Here is a 23,899-nt window from a genome sequence, read left to right as displayed (position 1 = left end):
ATTAAAAATCGGTGGGTTGAAAAAAGTTGTGGACCCAAAAACGATTCGTTTGTAAAGTCAACCTTTCTTGATGATTTTTTTGAATATCTGGGCCAAATAATGTCCGATTGTGAAGTTTTATACCATTTTGGACTCGTAAAGATCAGTAATATCGACTGTCCTCAAAACAATGAACATCTAAATTTTGATCCAAATCGACCAAAATGGCAAGGGGTTACATCACGTTTTTTACCAAAATCGGGGACGGTTCGAAAATCAAAACTTTTTTGATGATTTTTTTGAATATCTCGGGTAAATAACATCTGATTTTCAAATATTATACCTTTTTGAATTTGTACGGATCCCTATATCAATTGGCATTCAAACAAATTAAAAATCGTTGGGTTGAAAGAAGTTGTGGACCCAAAAACGATTCGTTTGTAAAGTCAACCTTTCCTGATGATGTTTTTGAATATCTTGGCCAAATAGTGTCCGATTTTCAAATTTTATACCATTTTGGACTCGTAAGGATGAGTACTAACGACTGGCATCAAAAAATAGAAAATCTAAATTTTGACCCAAAACGACCAAAATGGCAAGGGGTTACATCACGATTTTTATCAAAATCGGGTTCGGTTCGAAAATACAACCTTTTTTGATGATTTTTTTGAATATCTTGGCCAAACAGTGTCCGATTTTCAAATTTTATACCATTTTGGACTCGTAAGGATGAGTACTAACGACTGGCATCAAAACAATGAACATCTAAATTTTGACCCAAAACGACCAAAATGGGAAGGGGTTACATCACGATTTTTATCAAATAATTTTATCGGCCAAATAATGTCCGATTGTGATTTTGGACTCGTAAAGATCAGTACTATCGACTGTCATCAAAACAATGAACATTTAAATTTTGATCCAAATCGACCAAAATGGCAAGGGGTTACATCACGTTTTTTTACCAAAATCGGGGACGGTTCGAAAATCAAAACTTTTTTGATGATTTTTTTGAATATCTTGGGTAAATAACATCTGATTTTCAAATATTATACCTTTTTGAATTTGTACGGATCCTTACTATCAATTGGCATTCAAACAAATTAAAAATCGGTGGGTTGAAAGAAGTTGTGGACCCAAAAACGATTCGTTTGTAAAGTCAACCTTTCCTGATGATTTTTTTGAATATCTGGGCCAAATAATGTCCGATTGTGAAGTTTTATACCATTTTGAACTCGTAAGGATCAGTACTATCGACTGGCATCAAAACAATGAAAATCTAAATTTTGACCCAAATCGACCAAAATGGCAAGGGGTTACATCACGTTTTTTATCAAAATCGGGTTCGGTTCGAAAATACAACCTTTTTTGATGATTTTTTTGAATATCTCGGCCAAATAGTGTCCGATTTTCAAATTTTATACCATTTTGGACTCGTAAGGATGAGTACTAACGACTGGCATCAAAACAATGAACATCTAAATGTTGACCCAAAACGACCAAAATGGCAAGGGGTTACATCACGATTTTTATCAAATAATTTTATCGGCCAAATAATGTCCGATTGTGAAGTTTTATACCATTTTGGACTCGTAAAGATCAGTAATATCGACTGTCATCAAAACAATGAACATCTAAATTTTGATCCAAATCGACCAAAATGGCAAGGGGTTACATCACGTTTTTTATCAAAATCGGGGTCGGTTCGAAAATCAAAACTTTTTTGATGATTTTTTTGAATATCTCGGGTAAATAATGTCTGATTTTCAAATATTATACCTTTTTGAATTTGTACGGATCCCTACTATCAATTGGCATTCAAACAAATTAAAAATCGGTAGGTTGAAAAAAGTTGTGGACCCAAAAACGATTCGTTTGTAAAGTCAACCTTTCCTGATGATTTTTTTGAATATCTGGGCCAAATAATGTCCGATTGTGAAGTTTTATACCATTTTGGACTCGTTAGGATCAGTACTATCGACTGGCATCAAAACAATGAAAATCTAAATTTTGACCCAAATCGACCAAAATGGCAAGGGGTTACATCACGTTTTTTATCAAAATCGGGGTCGGTTCGAAAATCAAAACTTTTTTGATGATTTTTTTGAATATCTCGGGTAAATAATGTCTGATTTTCAAATATTATACCTTTTTGAATTTGTACAGATCCCTACTATCAATTGGCATTCAAACAAATTAAAAATCGGTGGGTTGAAAAAAGTTGTGGACCCAAAAACGATTCGTTTGTAAAGTCAACCTTTCTTGATGATTTTTTTGAATATCTGGGCCAAATAATGTCCGATTGTGAAGTTTTATACCATTTTGGACTCGTAAGGATCAGTACAGTCGACTGACATCAAAACAATGAACATCTAAATTTTGACCCAAATCGACCAAAATGGCAAGGGGTTACATCACGTTTTTTACCAAAATCGGGGACGGTTCGAAAATCAAAACTTTTTTGATGATTTTTTTGAATATCTCGGGTAAATAACATCTGATTTTCAAATATTATACCTTTTTGAATTTGTACGGATCCCTATATCAATTGGCATTCAAACAAAATAAAAATCGTTGGGTTGAAAGAAGTTGTGGACCCAAAAACGATTCGTTTGTAAAGTCAACCTTTCCTGATGATGTTTTTGAATATCTGGGCCAAATAATGTCCGATTGTGAAGTTTTATACCATTTTGGACTCGTAAGGATCAGTACTATCGACTGGCTTCAAAACAATGAAAATCTAAATTTTGACCCAAATCGACCAAAATGGCAAGGGGTTACATCACGTTTTTTATCAAAATCGGGGTCGGTTCGAAAATCGAAACTTTTTTGATGATTTTTTTGAATATCTCGGGTAAATAACGTCTGATTTTCAAATATATTAACTTTTTGAATTTGTACGGATCCCTACTATCAATTGGCATTCAAACAAATTAAAAATCGGTGGGTTGAAAAAAGTTGTGGACCCAAAAACGATTCGTTTGTAAAGTCAACCTTTCCTGATGATTTTTTTTGAATATCTGGGCCAAATAATGTCCGATTGTGAAGTTTTATACCATTTTGGACTCGTAAGGATCAGTACTATCGACTGGCATCAAAACAATGAAAATCTAAATTTTGACCCAAATCGACCAAAATGGCAAGGGGTTACATCACGTTTTTTATCAAAATCGGGGTCGGTTCGAAAATCGAAACTTTTTTGATGATTTTTTTGAATATCACGGGTAAATAACGTCTGATTTTCAAATATTATACCTTTTTGAATTTGAACGGATCCCTACTATCAATTGGCATTCAAACAAATTAAAAATCGGTGGGTTGAAAAAAGTTGTGGACCCAAAACCGATTCGTTTGTAAAGTCAACCTTTCCTGATGATTTTTTTGAATATCTGGGCCAAATAATGTCCGATTGTGAAGTTTTATACCATTTTGGACTCGTAAGCATCAGTACTATCGACTGGCATCAAAACAATGAAAATCACGTTTTTTATCAAAATCGGGGTCGGTTCGAAAATCAAACCTTTTTTGATGATATTTTTGAATATCTCGGGTAAATAACGTCTGATTTTCAAATATTATACCTTTTTGAATTTTTACGGATCCCTACTATCAATTGGCATACAAACAAATTAAAAATCGGTGGGTTGAAAAAAGTTGTGGGCCAAATAATGTCCGATTGTGAAGTCTTATACCAGAGACCAGACAAGAGGCTATGTTAACGCAAACAGAGGCACTGTTAAAGGTATCATATGGTCTGTTATTTACTATTTTTTTTATTTTCCGTCAAAAAATTTCAAATAGGCCCGCCAAACGCAAATTATTATGTTAAATTTAAAATGTTTATATTTTGTAAATTTTCAAATATTTAATAAAAAATAACTTGATCTTCGGGCGCCAAAAACCATTTACCCTTGCAGAAATAACACTATTTTGTTGTGCCTATTACATTAATATAAAATTTTTATATTTAGTGAAATTTTTACTCATTGAATAAGTCGACCGCCACACAAGCCCAGCAACGCAAATCCAGGTTAGGAATAGTAGTTGTACTGCCTAAAAACTTCAATAAAGGAAATAAAAAGCCTAAGTTTTAACTCATTGAAATGAGCGCCTAATAGTCGATCGAAACTTAGAGATTAACAGATGTTTTTGACTATCGATTTAAAATGAATTTTGAAATCGAATGTTAAATAACAACAATCGATTTTCATTTGTTTGCTTTTAATATAAACGAATTGGAAAATAAATATTAATATTCATTCAGCTATAACAATTTTTTTTCTGAGTATTTTTAAACGAACGATTAATTTTTAGATTTCAAGAAACTGAATTTAATAACGATTTCACTGGTACTTTAAAATCTACCAACAGCTTCACATTGTCCTCCTGCGAGATGGCAAATTTAATAAGATGAATTTTTAATGAATGTTAAGAAACAAGATGCTGAAGATTATATACATTTTTAGACAAACCATATTTGAACATATGTTTTTCTATTAATAGCGACAAACGGTATTTTAATACAAAAGCTTAATTTTTAGCAGACCGTTTTTTATAGAGGTGACTTGCTTCTGTAGTCCAACAATGATGAGATGTTCATGGTATAGCGCAATCGTAACGTATTATTCAAGTTCAGCTAAAAGGCTTTAAAAACAAAACTTAGTAAGGGTTCCGATACGGCCTATACCATTATATTGCCTGCATCAAGGATCTACGATAGATTTACAGTGAAAATGTTTTTTATTTGTTTTTTTAAACTCGAAAATAGATAGCTCCCTTTAAAGTGTGCTCACAATAGTTTTATTATTTGTTAATTATAAAAAATAATTTGCAAAATCAATATATGTTAAAAGGTTCTGAGGCTTGGATTTAATCAACGATGTGCCTGAATAATTATTATTTTTATTGTTAAAACAATATTAATATAATACTTTAGGTATTCCTTAAAACATTTTCCAGGATAGATAGAATAATTATGAAATAATTTAACATGTGCAATGGAGGTTGAATTACTTGGACGATTTGCAAGTTTTTAGTTCTACAATTTTAAACTTAAACTTATATACATATTATACCAATGCCTTAAAATATGTGGACAGCATGCCTTGTTTTCACTCTTATCAGTTCAGGCTGTCCGGGAATCTACCACATGAAATTTAGACTCAGTCTTAGGTATGTTCATGAGTTTATAGTTGCTAATTTTATGACCAACTGCAACCAATCCCATCTATTTAAAGTTAATAAAATAGCCACCAACTTTTAATGGGATTTTCAAGTCTCTTCAGCTCAATTAAGAAAGGTCAACATTCGTAGACAAATCTTACATTCTAAAAGTACTATTACTCTGCAATATATACAATTTTATTCAATATATTGTTTATATATATATATAGATTAATATATATTATATATATATACACAAATATGTGAATATATCAGATAATTTATATGAAAATGTACAAATAAATATACTTACAACATATGTATAAAAACACACATTGCTCTTCTTACATAAATCTCTGATCGTTTTTAAAATTAACGTGTACTTAATATTGTAGTTTTTAACCTTTTGGCAGGAAGATACAATTTTTTTTTTAATTGGCATCAGCTGCAAACGGTATACATTAATATGCACACCAAGTAATTCTCAGTGATTAAATAGTTCACATTAAGGGACATGCCTAAATCAATTTTGGTATTAATGATAATAGAGATTATGTTTAGTTACTAATGCATGGTTCTGTTGAAATATGTTTACTTTATTTTCCTTATAATACCTATATTACCATTCTTCTGGGTCGAAGGTATAATAAATACAAACATGCAGATATACATAGTTATTATAGTTATGCTTTTTTCGGAAGTTTAAAAGTTTTAGAATTAAATAATTAAATAAATACTTTTCTTGATTGAATATAAAATAAGTTACTAGATTTGCATAAATTAAAAAGGACTAGGAACCATTACAAAATATAAAATAAATGTTCCGAAATCAAAATAATTTTATACATACTTCTGGGAACATATGAATTGAAAGACCTATTATACTTAAATTTTAATATCTATAAACTTTATTCTATTATAAAAATATATGTAAAATAGTATTTTACTGCCAACGTTTAATTGGTGGTAATATGGTAATTGAAATGGAAAGCAGAGAACACAAAAATCTACACAACTAAATATTTCGTGTGCAATCCTGGTGTATTCTGATCAAGCTCTCAAATGTTAAAGAATTTTTCCTGATACAATACCGAAAGTAAAAAAAACCGCCAAACATTTTTAAAATTGGTTAATAAATATAAAGTTAGGTTTAACTCAATATGGCTAGCCACCTTGTCCACTGCCCATTGATTGTTGTTGCTGCTTTTTCTTGTCGAATATGGATAACTTTGACCTGACTGCCCCTTCGCACACCATAATACGCTGTTGAGCCGGTTTCTTGTCCAATTCAAAGCATAACGGATCGGTATTTAAATGTCTTTTGAAATCTGAATATCGATGCGACTCGCATGACAGATAGCTTGAGCCCAGCGCGGAGGCAGCTACAGCAGCTGCAACACTACCATTACCATTACGAGTATACACCGAAGCCGGCAAAGAATCCTGTCGCTTTCGTTCAAAGTACTCCACAATTTTGGCTATTTGTGCAGAACGCGTACTGGGCAATGCGGTAAAAGAACGATCATCCCAAAGAAGAGAATCCGAGCTGATGTCATCAGAACTGTCCGTGTAGATGGACGAAGTGCGGTTCTTGCAGTAAAGCAATTGATTCGTGGAAAACGGGCTGCGTTGTAAAAGGGAGTGTATCTCCGAATCAAGAGCCAATCGATTGATTATTCCAGCTGTCGCTGGCATCTGTGGATCCGCAACATTAGCACTTACTAATGAGTGGTGACATGTATAACGCCGATGGGGTGTAGGCGGAGGTACAATTTCAGGATCCAATTCATCCAAAGAATCCAATGCTGTTGAGGAGGATGTGTTACCGGCGATTGCTGCAGTTTCGTTATCTAAAAGCAAAAGAGATGATGAGGTTGTGGGAGAATCACTGTGATGTGTGACTGCAGCAGCAGCCACTATAGCGGTGGTTGAAGTAGGGGTTGCATAGTAACAGCATCGACAAAGACCTGCCAGTTTATCACTGAAAATAAAAAAACGTTAAACGACATCGACTTTTACGATCACAAAGTGCTTACTTTAGTTTATGATTTGCCAAAGTTTCAATCCTCAGCTGTGATTTTAACTGGTCGTAGCAGCAGTTGCTATTGTTGCCGCTGCCTGCGCAACCGACAACTAGCGATCCGATGCCGCATAACTGTCGGCTGTAACTAGTGGCGGTTGTAGCCGCATCCGATTCTTCATTAAAGCACGAAAAGAAACCACTTTCAATGGAATCACGCCGGGTCAGGTTTCTTTTTGGGGGGAGTGGCTCGCAGGAATTTTTTTGTTCATTCGCTTCGCGGTCAGTGACTGCAGGAACTGCAGCGGGTGTTTTTTCATTCTGAACGAAACATGTAGGAGTCGGGATTTTGGAAAGCTCTTTGCAGTACTCATCCCTATTTTTTTCACTACTCAAATCTGCATTTATTTTAACGGGGGGCAACGTGGTGGTGGAGGTGCTTGTTTTTAATAATGCCGTAACTTCAATCTCGCTTTTACTGTACTTCATAATAGTTCCGCTGCTTCCACGAAAAAGTGGATGTGTGTACAGAGAGTTTGCGCGATATTTACGTGAGACTGGCATTATAGATGGACGTATAGCGCTGTCATCACTGCTGGACTCAGCATCAGCGCAATTGCCTCCTCCATCAAGATCTTCACCCTCCGAGTTACAATAATCACAATCGTCAATATCAGTAAGAGCTGATGTTACAAGAGATGCTATTGCAGCCGTTCCAGAAGCTGCCGAATTGCTGCCCCGTTGAGGCAACTTCAGTTCGACAGCGCTGTACTTTCGCGTCAGTTGTGGGGAGACAGGTAAGCTCTTTGGTTCGCTGCAAGTAGCTGATTTTTTCGAAGCACAATGATTAACTTCGATTTCAGTGCCAGGTGTAATGGTTTTACCCTGCATTGCAACTAGTTCCTTAAAAAATGGAGCAGACATCTCAAAGCACGAGCTAAATAAATCGCCCACGCCCGCAGCGTATGTCTTTGGATTAGCGCCTAATATCTTCTTTACACCTCGAAGTTGTGCTAGCGCCGTGAAAGGATTTGGTTTCACCCCGTTGTGATCCTTAGTTGACGATGGTTTGTATTGCGGATCTTTAAGGCACATTGTTTCACCCACTTTGCGAAGCGTTAGAACTGCCGGTACTGGTGGCAAAAGTGGCAGTGTTTCCGACATGTTCGTAGTTGGTAAAAGCACCGCAACTGTTTGAGAATCCCCTAATTGTCGTGGTGGCGTCGGCGAATGCGTAGATGATCGCTGTCGTTGCATTTGATGACAACGCGCTTTATCACTGGGTGATGTATGCAGCGGAAAGTGGATTATGTTCTCACTGAGTGAACGGCGATGTAGCAGAATTTCTGCTTCTAGCTTCTGTGTAGCACGACGAACGCGTGATTTTAAAATATGTTCGTCGTATTCGCTGCTCCCCGCCAACCAATTTGGCGTGCATGGTAAAGCCGCAGAAGCTGATTTACAACTAATGCCTGTACTGGGAAAACGAAAACCATCTTCATCAACGTCTCGTTGGACACGCGGTGTCAGCACACCGGCTGGTGCTGTATAAATATTAGCAACAGTTGGCGCAGTGCCTAAACTTATCCCATTTTCTATATCACTACCGTTCAAAGAATAATTTATTAATTCCAGTGAGCTTAGTGGACTCGCGCATCTTGACTTATGCTCGCACTTTTCTAAAAGCAGCGTCAGCTTTTTAGTTGCATCACGGAAAGTAGGTCGACTTTTAGGATCGTACTGTGTTAAAACAAGAAATTTTAAAAAATATCTTAACTTATCTATAAATCTTCAAGAACTTACGAGACAACAGTAAAATGCAAGCCTTAAAAAATCAGGTGGTGTATCCATTGGACAGAGCTCAACGAACGCCAGATAATCAAGACCAAATGAAGCAGTGCGTGGCATTAGGTCTGGGTCAGCTTCGATGCGTGCGATAATCTCGCACTGAATAATTCCGAAAGAGAAAACATCACTCGTCTGATCGTACCATTGACCCTTTAAACACTCAGGACTAACCCAGTACGGTGAACCAACCGTCTCTAAACGCGATTTACCGCTGTAAGCAAACAAATTATTATTAGGATGCGAAAAAAAGGATTCATAATTTATCATTAACAAAAAAATATATTTGTCTAAATAACACACATATGTGTACTTAAACATATTCTTTGTTTGGAAATGCACTGAGCATAAAAATTAAATCATATATATATAGAAGCTGTCAGATATTGAATATACTTACGACTTTACTGGTATTTTAGCAGCCAATCCAAAATCACCAACAACAGCTTCATATTGTCCATCTGCAAGATGACGTATAAGCACGTTCTAATGGGAAATCATTTAATGATTTAAGTCTGTTATTTATAAACTTTGTGAACTTACCTTGCTAGTCAAATCTCTATGAAAAATGCCAGCGTCGTGAACATAAGTCATTCCGCGGGCTATGCCCAGTGCCAGTCTTACTTTCTGGGCAGCGCTCAGAAATGCCTCTTGGTTAGCCAGCAGTTGCTCCAATGAACCACCGTTAATGTACTCGGTCAAGGCATGTAGTTGTCCTTCTTGCACACAAACTCCCATAAAGCTTAAAAAGTAGTTGGTGTAATTATTTTATAATTTGGAGCAAAAGGATAGAAGTATGGAATTGGAGAGGTATAGAATTGGAGAAATTTTTCAGTTTGGTTAAGATATATTAGAAAACAAAATGTTTTCGATACAAAAACCCTTTTTTCGACCTAGTTGCCCGCTCTTTTTAACTATCCTCATATGTAAACCGCGTTCAAAAGATACATTCAACAGCAAGTTCTTCATAAGATACCGATTCTACTTTTAATAACTATATAATAAAGCTGTCCGATGCTTATAACATTTTGATTAAATCTAACATAGAACTGCATTTTATATTCTATTATTACAGGAAATACCCTACTCAGCGATCTTAACTTAATCAAGCTAAGGACCCTAATGAGTACAAATACTCAGCAACACATTATTTATTTTATATTAAATAAAATGTTACAAATGTTTTTTTTGTACTTACAGCTGTAAATCGCGTTTAGTGACAGTAGTTTCAACGTAGTGAACTAGACCTTCACGTAAATACTGCGATAGCTATCACATCCGTTATTTGTGGAGGCAAACTATTATGATACGAGCTTGAAAGCCAGCAACTCAACCAATACATTAATCCCGGGCAATGTAACCGTATATTTGATTATTGGCCAAATTAAAAATGATTCCTCTAAAAAAAAAACGGACCCTGAAAGTATAAACCGAAACTGCTGTGCTCGGCAGTGGAGACACTCTTTGTTGCTAAGGGTCAATTGCTTAACTTCGTTTATCTTATGACAATAGCGATATATCCTACAAGATATCCTGTACCCATCTTAGGGTTGCCGTAACATACACATACAAACTCAGACGTCGCATGTAGATCAGTTTACACACCAGCTATGAGCCTTCATTTTTATTGTGATGGGAACTTTTAAGCATACCTGTTCCTAACCAGCATTGACAGTCGTGCGGATATATAAGCCCATCAGTTTCCAGGTTTAAAAACAATATTGCTTAAACCAGGCATAGACATATCTTGTTGCAGGTAAGTTGAGGCAGATTGGTTCACCATTTCAAATAGCTGATATTGACACTATTGGTCCAAAGATATATTTTGAGTATTACATTTTTTGGTTGTTTTTATGATATCAAACAAACTCAATTTATACTGCCTGCCTTCTTTATGCTGTAGCATATTAGGAAAGTTCTATCAAAATCGGACTACTGTATTATACAGAATAATATCAAATCTCTCAAAACAACTTTTTTTTATTCACTTTTTAAAAAAGGGTGTATCTAATTCATTAATACTATTCCTAATATGTTATTGCTGAAGCACGCCTCTATTACATATATAAAATTACGTACTTACCTTAATATGTTAGCATGGGACAATTTATTGAGCAACTGAACTTCCCGCAACATGTTAGGTCGATTGGCACGCAATTGATTCATTTTCAGCACCATCACCTCTCCAGTAGTTCGATGGGTGACCTATATATAAATAAAATCAATAAATATATAATAAAGTTGTGTACTTCTGACCTAAAACCCAAAAATTATAAGAGGAGGAGGAAAGTTATCCTGACTATACATACAAGCAAGTGCTAATTATTCAGCCTGTGCCATGATATTGGATGTCAAATGATTAATTACTTATATGCTTGTTTCTGATCTTTATAAATTTTTTTGCTATATGGTATATGATATAATGATCCGATGTTGATCAAATTTTGTATATATACGAGAACAAATAAATGCAGATTTTGGTAAAGATATATTAATAAACAAAATGGTTTTCCATACAAAACTTAATTTTCGACCGATGGCAGCTATATGCTATAGTGGACCGATTTGAATAAGATTTGGTTATATGAGGAGCATAGTAGAATTTATAAATGCAAAATTTTGGTAAGATATCTTGATAAACAAAAAGTGTTTATAAGAATCTACCTTTGGACCGATCGTTCCTACAGCAGCTATATGATATGGTCATATGTACTGCCTGCAAAGAAAGGCGGATCTTGCTAATTTGCAAGACGAAAGAATAGAAAAATACAGACGGACATGTCTATATCAACACGGCTGTTGATGCTGGCTGACCTAGAATATGTATATTTTATAGGATCGAAGATGTCTCCTTTTATGCGTTGAACTTTTCATGAAAAAATTATAATACCTTAACTGCGGTACATGTATATTTGATTATTTGGGTGTTCATACGACGTTCACTTTAAATCTACATGTCTTTTTCCTTAGGTTACAAACTGTCTTAGGGATTAAGTATAGGAATTAAGTATAATTAGGAAATTGTGACTTAAAATTTAAAATTTTCTTGTTAAATAATGAAGTGTTTATAATTTTTTCTATGTCACAGCTTCTATTATTCGTTCAGGCGATTTCTGTAGCTTAAATAGTTGTGAGCTATGCTATTTTCACTTTCAGCTAAGTGAGAAATAGCCAGTGCGGAAATAAAACAAGAAGCAATTGGCAAACGCCATAAGAAAATCCTTTTTCCACCAAAACCAAGATTGAATAGTAATGCCAAAAACCAGTCGGCTGCCTGAGACGTCTTTTTGAGGCAAACCTGACAGCAGGTTACGAAAAACCCGCCTTCTGTAGTTTGTTACACGGACAATTAACTTGCAGGTTTCAACTCTGCTCATACGGGGATATTCCCAAACGGAGAAACGAGTTTTATAAAGCGGCATTGACCACGTTTGACATCGATTGCATCGGCAGCGAAATTTTTTAACTATTTCCACATGCAATTTTGTTTACTGTTAACAAATATTTAATACGATTTAAAGCTAATTTTCATTTTTCATTTTCAAACAAGTTTTAAGTCAAAAGTGATTACCAAAATTGCATATCGGACCACCATATCATGTATCTGCCATAGGAACGATCGGTCGAAAAGTAGTTTTCTATGAGAAAAAAATTGTTTTTTAAGCTATCTTGACCAACCATGGGTTACGTTTTAAACTATCATACTTATATATGAGTCAAATCTTATCATGATCGCACTACCTTATTCGATAGATCTTAAGGAAAAATCGGTCGAAAAATATTTTTTTGTATGGCAAAATATTCAGTTTACAAGATATTTTTTTTATCAAACTCAGCATTAATAAAATTTACTATTGCAAAACCGTAAGACAAATGTTTGCAAGGTAATTATAGCATACTTTCTTTGTCGTTTAAACATTTAAAGCGTTCTTAGGCTTTATATATTTGTCGCACGATGTCATACAAGCAAACATGTACAATGCTTGTGTGAAAATGCGTGTAAGAGGCAGAAGAAGACATATTCGACAATCTTTGAAACTATAGAAGCCCTCGCAGCATGAGTTTGTTTCAAATGATAGTCTTCAAATGATAGTTTTCTCGAAATCGATATCAAAGTCATCTTTTTTTGTGAGAATATTTCTAAGCTCATAGACGCCAAATTTGATACGTGTACTTTTGGTGAGTTTACACAAATATAGAATATTTTAATTTACGGATATATCAGCTCTTATTCCACTAAAATTTAAAGAAAATAAAATAAATTTTAAATATTTTAAAATTTCTATAGGATCGAACCAAGAAAATAAGCAACATAGCTACAGCGCAAACTGCAAACAACAAGCGGTGTACTTGCGTGTGAGTATGATTGTAGAACGCGTGTGAAAGCAGTTCGGTGCGGAGTTCGGGGAATCTCCTAGTCAGGCACTCCCTACTAGATGACCCTTACTTGTTTCTTGCTTAATTTCAAGAGTAGGATTGTTGCCTGTTCATGCAGGGCTCTATTTATTCTTATTTTGCAGAATAGTGCTAGGCAAGGCGATCGTGAATGTGGCTACAGTTTCTGAGTTCTGGCCAGTAGATTGAGGTCGTAGCCATCAGCAAAGTAAACAGTTAGACTTGAATGGAATTTGGCCTAGTTTGCTTTCTTTTACGCCTGCCTCATGTTTGTCTGTATCTCGTCTTTAAACTTGCTTTTCATTATTTTGGCACGGTTCTACTTTGTTGTGCAACTCATCAACGGCAGTGCGAGCTTTATATACCCCACTGCTAAGATCAGTTATAAACAAGAATACCTGAACACTAAACGGTTTCTGTTTATATTTTTTTTAATTACAATTATGTTTAACGTGTTATAATTATTTTTGATTATATAGTAACATTGTATTTTTATAACTTATTAATTACTTAACCAAGGAGGGAAATAGTTAAGTGCGACGGCAATCTTATCTACAATCACAAGCAACATGCAACTGATTGCCTTATAGTCAAAAATAACAAGTGGGCTTACTACAAAAATATATGTATGTAATTTGGAACAACAGAGAAACATCAAAAATAGTTTGGTAAATAACTTTTTCGATCAATATTAAACAATAGGCCCGATCGCAAAGTAGAGTTATACAAAAAAGACATAGTAGTAGATAGAAGAGCTATGATACCTATTACTATTAAAAATGGTTATCCTGACTGGCTGATGGGCGATCAATGCACATCCCAAACCGTAAGAGCTGCAAGGCTGTAACTTTTATTTAATGGAGGTACACACGAAGGCCAATTTTTAAGTTCTTAAACTTATTTTCAAAGCACTATATAAAAAATAAATGAATACGTGTTTTGCAAATTTTCAACTGTTTTGTTTACCATCGGATTAGCTTTAAACTCATTTTCAGCGATCTTTGTGAAAATTTATTTAATACGTTTTTTGCAATATCCACCGCTCTTGGATCGGCCAGATGTTTAATGAACGATAGTTTACTTTTCCACGATGGACTTTTAATATATCATCAAATAGACGTGGAGTTCAAGACTTTTCTTTCTATTCAAGGGTAATTTCGATTTTAGTAACATGCTGTTTACATGAAATACGAAATGGATACAAGAATATCTGCACTAAATGACCCAAGAGAATGAGATTGCTGAGAGGAAGACCTGAACGCTAAGACTCAAAATTTGAGCGAAAAAAGGTTTTACAACAATTTGAATATAAATTATTCCAACTAATTCACTTAAAAATAAATATACGAAATGTGTTTAAGCTTTACATGTACTCACTCAAAAGCACAATACAACATTTTTGCAACGTATAGCCCGTGGTAAGCATAACACCAAGCAAAAAGTGAAATGCAGCAAGTAACAAATAAATAATTGCTTTTTACCCCACTCAAAATAGGTACTGTTGGCTGCGCAGTTCAGGCTAACTGCATGCCAACTAAGCCGCGCTTCAGCTCATTCAATTTCACATATCAAATGTGAGAAAAAATTATTTATTTGTTTTCCAATGGTGTTGGCGTCTAAGAGTTGGTTCGCTCTTTACTTTGTTTGAAACCCCTGTGCCTCAATAAGTACAATAACCATATATATGTGTGTGTATATGTAATATATACTTCAATAAAGTACAATAACCACATCACCCCCACTTTTTATACACGAAATTTTGTTATTTTTATTTCATTAACTTTTTTGAGCTGTTGCATGCAGCGCAAAAAAGAAAGTGTAATTCAAATGCATTGTTTTTCAATTTATGTAAGATAGGTGCATAAAACGCAAAAAAGAAGAATTAACATTGTACAGTTGAACACAAAATACTCATGTATACATCATCTGTGAGATTTATTCCTATACTTTAGTGCATATCGGTGTTACATATAAATACTCAGTTTTCATTAGTTATTGCCAGAGTACTTCGAACAAAATTAATGTTTTCCCATTTATACGACGATTGCTAAAAAAAGAAAGATATTTCATCTGTATGTACTATTCTAAAAGCTACAATTCGAGTTTGGTGATTCGGGCATACGGACAGACAGGCGGACATGGCTAGCACAATTCGGCTATTGATGCTGATCAAGAATATATATTCCTTATGGAATATGCTTCATACTGCCTGTGACATACCCATTTTACCCATTTTAAATGGTTGTCGAGGTGCAGCCGCAATACTTCGGAGAAGAATATATTAAAACAAAATTGTTTTTATTTTTGATTTAATTAAATTAAATTAAATATTTGAACATGAAAAAGTCGACAAAGCCAGCTTAAAAAAAATATATATGTATATATATAGATATTTTCCTTAAGTCGTGCACGAACAATGAGCCCAAATATGAATGTAAGTTTTGTATACACGGGTAAAAGTTTCTCCTACTATTTTATTTATAGTATATTATTTAATCTTTAATTTGTAATTAAAAACAGTGTTACATTGAAATTTTTCAATAACGACACTGATTTTAAACAAAGCATTTTACTACAGCTATAAAAAATGACAACGGTACTGATCGGACTGTGTGTGTGACTGTTATATAAGGTTTAACATACTTTCGGTAGCTGGTTTGGGTTTCTTATGCTGCGTTAAAGCTTTTGTTATTGAACATGTTTTTGCCGGCTGATTAGTGCGTTAACCATTTTTACATTTCGCCAAGCTAAGAAATTGTTATGTAAATTACTTTTCCTTTCAAATTTCTGGTCTGGCATTTGTGCAAATACTACTACCTTTCTCCACTCCAGCTGCTTAACTTTGACGGCAATCAAATTTGCTAGATCACTGGCTAAAATGCTGAAAACAAAAACTTAACCGTATCTGCAAGTTTTAGTGATAATAAAACTTTTGCTTCTATCAAAGCATAGCCCGACACACAGAACTGTCAAAGAACACTATAATCATTAAATACAGTGTAACCTTAATATTACCTATCCGCGTTCCAACTGCCAAAATGCGGTGCAAAAGTTCTATCGAAAAAGCCAAACGAAATTACGGACAAGAGAACGCACTTCACACACTATAGTCATGCTTCAGCATGGTGTGTATTAGTCAATGCGTATCTAAAACATATACACAATGGGTAACTTAATATGAAAAAGCGATCGAACGATCGATCAATGAATTGAATTATAACAGAAATTCGTACGCAAACATCGTCTATTTAAAGCCCTTTAAAGAAAAAGTTACAATTCAATTTTTGTCAATTATTACTATTTTAACATCAAAATATGCTCTTTTCCCTATAAAACTGAAACGAAAATACCACATTAATAAAAAACGAGAAAGTTTGGATATCGTCGGCACGAAGAATAGTGACGCTCGTATTGCTGAGTTTGATAAAAAATATCTTTGAAAACAGAATATTTTGCCATTCACAACAACACATTTTTCGACTGATTCCCATGGTGATATATTAAAAATAAGTGCTATATCGGGTTGATTTAGTTCATATTTACATACAGCACAGTTTAACCAATAAATGCCCGGTTTGGTCAATAGACCTTGATAAACAAAAAAGATTTATGATGTAGTCCAACAAAATTATAATACCTTCTACAAGGGTAAGACAAATTATAAGCGAAACTTGCCTCCCTTTTGATTTACAGCCTTATGAAAACCAAATATTTTATGACATTAACTTAACGTTACCGTCAGTGTTGTAGAAAGCATAGAAAGTGTAAAGAAAACGAGAAAGTACGAATATCTTCGGCACTACGAAAATTGAATACCTCCGTAAACATTTGCCTTACAATTGTAAATTGTAAAGCTCCTAAATGTTCAGCTTGATAACCCGACTTAGGTAAAGATATCTTAAGAAACAAACATTTTTCCATACAAGAACCAACTTGTCGACAAGAACCTACTTTGTTTCCATAGCTACATGATACAGTGGTTCGATCCGATCAGTTCCGAACCGGTTTACAGTTTCAAAACGATAAATTTAAAACTGTAAAGCTAGTTTGTATAGAGAGACACAGACAGACAAGCGGACGGACATGGCTATATTAACTCGGCTGTTGATGCTGCTCTAGAACATATTTAATTTATCGAAGATGTCTCCTTCTATACGTACACATATGTTGTATGGCTAGTGGTATCATACTTTTATCACCCATTTTCTATTAAATATTTTGCTCATGTCCAATAACAACGCTTAGCATGCTACCCGTCAATTTTATTAAGGAGTATTTAACATATAAAAGGTATTTTTAATTGTTTTCTTTCCCTAATGGGCTTGGTAAAATATTTCTAGATCAATCTTTAGAGGAGCTCATCAATCTTTATTTTAAATATACATAATATATATACAAACACACGAATGCGCTTCAAAACTAATTTTGCGTCTTTTGCCAAACAATATTGCAGGTGCCAGCAGTCAAGATTAATTCGAAAACATTCATCTGCTTAAGTTTGGCTTGCGTTATACATAATCCTTTGTGTGCATGCAGTCGTATTAAACATACATGCAGCAGAGTTACCATAACTATGTTTTTCCCTTGTAGCATGTAGCATTGCCAATTTAAAACAAGTAAGAGGTTCTGGTCGGTAGCTCCCGACTAGGGGTTACCCTGAACCCTCTTCTTCCAACATCAAATGCATATATATATTCTATTTTAGAAGCTATATGCCAAGTTTGGTGACGCTAGCTCTTATTATTTACCAAAATTGCCCAAAAAACTGGATATCGATATCGATTTTTATCGATTGCTTGGTAACGGAGTAAATTATCGATTGTCGGAAACAAACTCGATCTGCGCGGGCACTAGGAGCACCAAATCAAGTCTCTAGCTCTTATAGGTTCTGAGATCCTTGCGTTCATACATACGGACGGACGGACAGACAGACGGACATGGATAGATCAACTCGGCTATTGATGCTGATCAAGAATATATATACTTTATGGGGTCGGAGATGCTTCTTTCTGCCTGTTACATACATTTGGATTTTGCACAAATACAATGTACTCATTTTTAATGGGTTTAGGGTATAAAAAGTTAAACTGGATAATATGTGTTTGCATATAAGTACATTCGCTGCCTGTTTGAAATTATTTATACAGACCAGAATTTTCATTTTCAAACATTGAAAACAAAATTTACGTGAACCAAAAAGGGTTTAATCCGATTCTAGACCGGCTTGCAGCCCTGGTTAAGATATCTTAAAAATCAAAGAAGTTCATCGAAGAGTTTAATTTCGGACCAATCTTTTCTATAGCAGCTATGTAATAAAACTTGTCCATCCGGGCGGCTCCGATATATGTACTGCCTGCAGTTTCGTGGAAATATAGTTAGAACTGAGAGACTAGTTTGCATGGAAACATGCAGACTTGGCTATATCGACTCGGCGGCTGCATATGGGGTACAAAACGAGTACTGTGCTTAAATTTAATAAACCCGCCTGTACCGTTACCGTATGTAAGAAAATAATAACTTTCCATAAATACTTAAAAATATGCAAAGCGATAATTTAAACAATTCAATATTTAAAAAATTCAAAGATTATCCACTTACCCTGTAAACTTCTGAGAAAAACCCGGAACCAATTTTTTCCTTGACAAAATCATCCACAGAATATAATGCTGAGACCGCAGTACGCAGCGCGCGACATGAAGGGCCAGTCACAAGTCGATCAGAAGACATTGTACGCATTACCGATGCCGGTGGAAGACTGCAACAGCTAGAGCCATTGCCAGTACTGAAACTTTTACCGATACCGTTACTGTTATCACTGTCATTGAATACCAAAGGCGACGAATCAGCCGGCGGTACATCACTATTTGCCATTTCGTTCTGACAAACCTGTGGACCGGCAACTCTTAAAGACGTACACATGCCTGATGTGCTTTCCTGCCACAAGATTTGCGAGGAGTCCACTTGATCGCACGACTTATCACTGTAGCTACTACTGTTCTCTGGGGGGCCAGGTCCACTATGTTGATTAAGGCTCATAATTATTAGCTACGATGTATGTTTTTATATATATAGATATAGCAGGTATGGAAGGATTTGTTGATGGATTTAGTAGGCCTGGCGCAACAGCAGCTCTTAAGCTGCGATTGTTGAAAAAAATCACATTGGCCACATTCACAACGAAACGGCAGGGTGGAGCAACACGAACACGAACACGAATAAGTTTTATGTTAAGCGATCAAATTTTATATTATTTTTTTTAGGCACAACGTACAACAACACTGTAAAATACCTATTTGGCGAAGTAAATTGACAGCTTAGAGAAAAATTCAAACTCAATCACAAAATTTTTATTTTATTGCTCTTGCTAGTTTAGATGACAAGAAACTCCAAAAACAGTGAAGTCATTTACAGATCCGTCAATTTGGCACAATTGTAGGAAGATTTTTGCATTGGAAGCGCTCCGGAAGCCTGCGGGAAAGAAAGAAGATAGATATACAAATAACTTTTCACACTTAAAAATGTTTGCATCAAATTAAACTGTGGTAGAGTAAGACACAGAAATATATACACGTGTATTTAATAATACCCTGAACCCATTAACAATGGGAACAAGGGTATATTGTATTTGTGCAAAATCCAAATGTATGTAACAGGCAGAAGGAAGCATCTCCGACCCCATTAAGTATATATATTCTTGATCAGCACCAATAGCCGAGTCGATCTAGCCATGTCCGTCTGTCTGTGTGTCCGTATGTATGAACGCAAGGATCTCAGAACCTATAAGAGCTGGAGACTGAAATTTGAGATGTAGGTGCTCCTAGTGCCTGCGCAGATCGAGTTTGTTTCCGATAATCGATAACCTACTCCGTTTCCAAGCAATCGATAAAAAGCGATATCGATATCCAGTTTTTTGGGCAATTTTGGTAAATAATAAGAGCTAGATTCCCCAAACATTACATATAGCTTCCTAAATAGAATATATATATGCATTTGATGTTGGAAGAGAGGGTTCAGGGTATCCCCTATTCGGGAGCTCCCGACAAGAACCTCTTACTTGTTTTCATTTTGAAAATGTAATAGACTGCTTGAAAACCCCTTCCATGGTCGGAAGTCGCGAGGAATTATATTGTATAAAACGAATTTGTTTTTATTGGATCACCCACAAATTAATTTTCAAAGATTTATAGCAGAATTTGAAAAAATCCATTGGGTGGAAAATTAAGAATAAAGGTTGATCGTAATTGTTAATACAGTGAGAACTCTCTTGAGCGGACAGGGAATTCCAGGCATTTTTTGTGTACTAAAAAAGAGAGTCCGCCAAACAGAGGGGGAATGAGTGTAGCTTAATAGAAAATGTTCGACCAAGTGGAGTGTCCGCCAAATAGAAGGGGCATGAGTGTCCAAGTGAGGTTTACGCCTAATTAGAGTCTGCTGCGCCTTCACATCTGTTATGACAAAAAATAAGAGACTGCCGAATGTTTTAAATAAGTTTTGTACTTCAACAATGACTTTCTGATTAGACTAAGCTGTATATATTCATACACTAGAAGCACAACAACTTAAATTTGGACATATGCAGTATTCCTTTAATAATTTATTTATATCAAGCAAATTGAAAATTGTTCGCTTTTGAAAAGAATACTGAACAGCATTTTTATTGTAAAATCAACTAATATAAGCAGTTTACATTTTACATATTCAAGAATATATAATCCGTATTTTAATAAAGCCTATCCTAGTAAACCTCTGTATTTCTGTACTTACAACTTTATTCTTCAGAAGTACGAAAAAATATTGGTGAGCCGAACTAATGACATAACATATTTTGCTTTAATCACAAAAAATAAAAATACAGCTTGGCAATTTCATTCTCGCCTTTTTATCAGCAAATTTGCGATAAGATAGTAGCAAAAATAGCCAAGCAAATCTACAAATTGGGTAGAAAAAATGGCTTACATACCAGCAATGAAAGCCAATAGATATTAAAATTGTTGGACAAAATACCCAATACTCATAGCACATTGAAAATAAATTTTGTTTCCACGTGATTAGCTTGTGTTAGAGATGGAAAAAAAAAGATTAAAACACTGTGCTGGTGGCTCTAAGGTTCTATCATCTGCCTATGACATTTCTTCAAAAATGGTCGTTTGTAGTCTAAAACTTAAGCGCATCGGTTTTATTATATTTATTTATTAATTATATTACTCTAATTTAAAACATACATTTTATAAAACATTTTTAATTTTAAGCTTCTTAGCTGCACATAAAAAACTAACCCTATTCAGAAGAAGCGTGGATATAGCCGCAAAATAAAAGCATTTAACTTTGGGAACTAATTAAGTATATATATACCTTCAACACAACATTATATATTGAAAGAGTGATCAAGTTTCCGACTAGAATATATTCGAACTTTCACTTACACATTTGTACATATCGTTTTTATCTTTTCATTCGCAGCTGTATATAAACGAAAATATACTCACGTAGTTCACTTTTTGTAGAGGATGTGTGCCTCTTTACCCTTTACCACCAAATTTTCCAAGTTGACTTTGCCTAACTATATACATACGTTCGTGCTTATAGCAGCTATGCATATTCTAAAATCATTTCTTTCTCTTTATACCCTGAACGGCAGGACATTATTAAAAGATAGACAGCCAAACCTCCTTCTACAAAATCAATGTGCTGATTTTCATATTGGGTTCATATTTGTTGACCATATATTTGAGTATATAAAGGCTAGACATGCGATTAAGGATATTTATTATCTTCAATTGATGTATTATGTAAAAAATAAATTTCGAAAATTCGAATAGATGTATTTTTCCTCCCTTATTTATTAATTATTGTGGCAAGTAAACTATTCTAACGTCGCACAATGTACAATTTTTTAAAATTACCATATTGGTTTAATTATACCTTAGATGCAAGTAGAATAGACTAGAAGGCGTACGAGAAAAACAAACGAAAGCGCAAAACACCTAGTATGCAGAAACTGTCAAGGCACAAAATAGATGCAAATTAAAAATATGTATGATTCTTGTCGACCACCACGAAATCCCATAAGTATAAACTGAAATACTGACTCCAAATAAACACATGACATACACACATAAATACAAACATATTTAAAGACAAAAAATATCATGGAAACAAAAATGATAAATAATGATTTTACATATATATATATATGCATGTGGCAGAATGAATGAATTCACACAATAAAAGATGAAACATCTGTCGCAGCATTTGCATTTTCCATTGAAAAGTGACTTTCCACTAAACGAAAAATACGTTGGTATTGGAAATCGGCAGACAGTATAGACTAAGCTTCTCATCATCTATGCTAGTGTTAGTTTGCTAAAAGTGTGTGTGTGTTATTTTTACATTTCCGCTGCTTACAAAAATAGGTGCATGAGTGTTTATGTAGCCCTCCACACTAAACCGCATTCCAATCACACACACACAGCCACATACGTAAGGCGCATCAATATAAAGGAGTAAAAGCAAAGCAAACCTTATGCATATATTCTAAACACAGTTATAGTTTAATATATTATAAATATACACATATTTTTGAATATTAGGAAATTCTTTACATCATTTGATTTGGAAATATTGATGTACTATCCCAGGCAAAGGTCATATCTATGGCAGCAATTCCGACGAAAATGCAGCAGAAAAGAGAATAAAGCATGTACACTCAAAAATATATACGCTCACAAACACGCACACTCATACACAAGCATAGTCAAGCGTAGAAAAACATTCAAAAATAGGTTTGTATTTATGGCTTTACGAAAGAAGTCCCACCAAAAGAAAGTTAAGAACTCTTTTTTAATGTTCACATTGATAACATATAACAACCAAGCATTATTTACCATATTCTTCAGCTGCTATAATCCAATAAGTATGTAGTGCATGTACATATGCGTTTCTGCCTGCGCTGTAAATGTATTAATATAAACACAAGCACAAACTGGATACATAAGCCTTGCGAATTTTGCGATTTTTCATAGGAGGTAAAAATTTCACAAAATAATGCAGTTTTGTTAACTGCGTACTACATACATTCACATAAAAACGTTCATATTCATGACTTTATTAGACAACTCAAAATTCACTGTTGCGTTTTATACAATGCACTTTATGTCGGTCGAAAAACGTAACTCCATTTGAAGCGTCGACACTACTATTTTCTTTGCTTGAATTGTTTCCTTTAGTATATATTATTAAACTTATATTTACACTAGTGAAAAATCGTTTGTAAATTGCTACGACGCGTGACCACGTCAAGCTTCGTTTCTGCCTCGATAATTTTAACAATTAATTTAGCAGTGTGACCGCAGTTGGCAACACAAATCACCAACAAAAATAAGGTATTTTAATCTCTTAGGACATTTTAGTATTTTTCGCATATATGTTAATATCTTCTAAGATTAACATGCGCTCGAAATATCGAAATTCGGTCACACTTTAATTTTGGTTTTGCTC

The 23,899-nt window shown here is 34.6% G+C and overlaps 1 protein-coding gene across 1 annotated transcript; it reads right to left on the bottom strand.

The window, feature by feature from the left end:
- Positions 1-5,922: 5,922 nt before the first annotated feature.
- On the bottom strand, positions 5,923-23,703 carry LOC115768627. The gene is made up of 9 exons (XM_030713290.1): positions 23,477-23,703; positions 23,287-23,351; positions 19,001-19,870; positions 11,091-11,212; positions 9,551-9,749; positions 9,408-9,493; positions 8,966-9,221; positions 7,179-8,902; positions 5,923-7,123 (listed from the first exon to the last, which is right to left on the bottom strand). The coding sequence occupies exons 3-9, from the start codon at positions 19,436-19,438 to the stop codon at positions 6,307-6,309; spliced, it is 3,642 nt and encodes a 1,213-aa protein (XP_030569150.1). The 5' UTR covers positions 19,439-19,870; positions 23,287-23,351; positions 23,477-23,703; the 3' UTR covers positions 5,923-6,306.
- Between the last annotated feature and the right edge of the window lie 196 nt (positions 23,704-23,899).

Source organism: Drosophila novamexicana, unplaced genomic scaffold (genome assembly GCF_003285875.2).
Source record: "Drosophila novamexicana strain 15010-1031.04,08,12 unplaced genomic scaffold, DnovRS2.1 tig00001876-arrow-arrow-pilon, whole genome shotgun sequence".
Taxonomy (NCBI): domain Eukaryota; kingdom Metazoa; phylum Arthropoda; class Insecta; order Diptera; family Drosophilidae; genus Drosophila; species Drosophila novamexicana.
The sequence above is the reverse complement of the archived record's forward strand: the minus strand, read 5'-3'. Positions and strand labels throughout refer to the sequence as shown.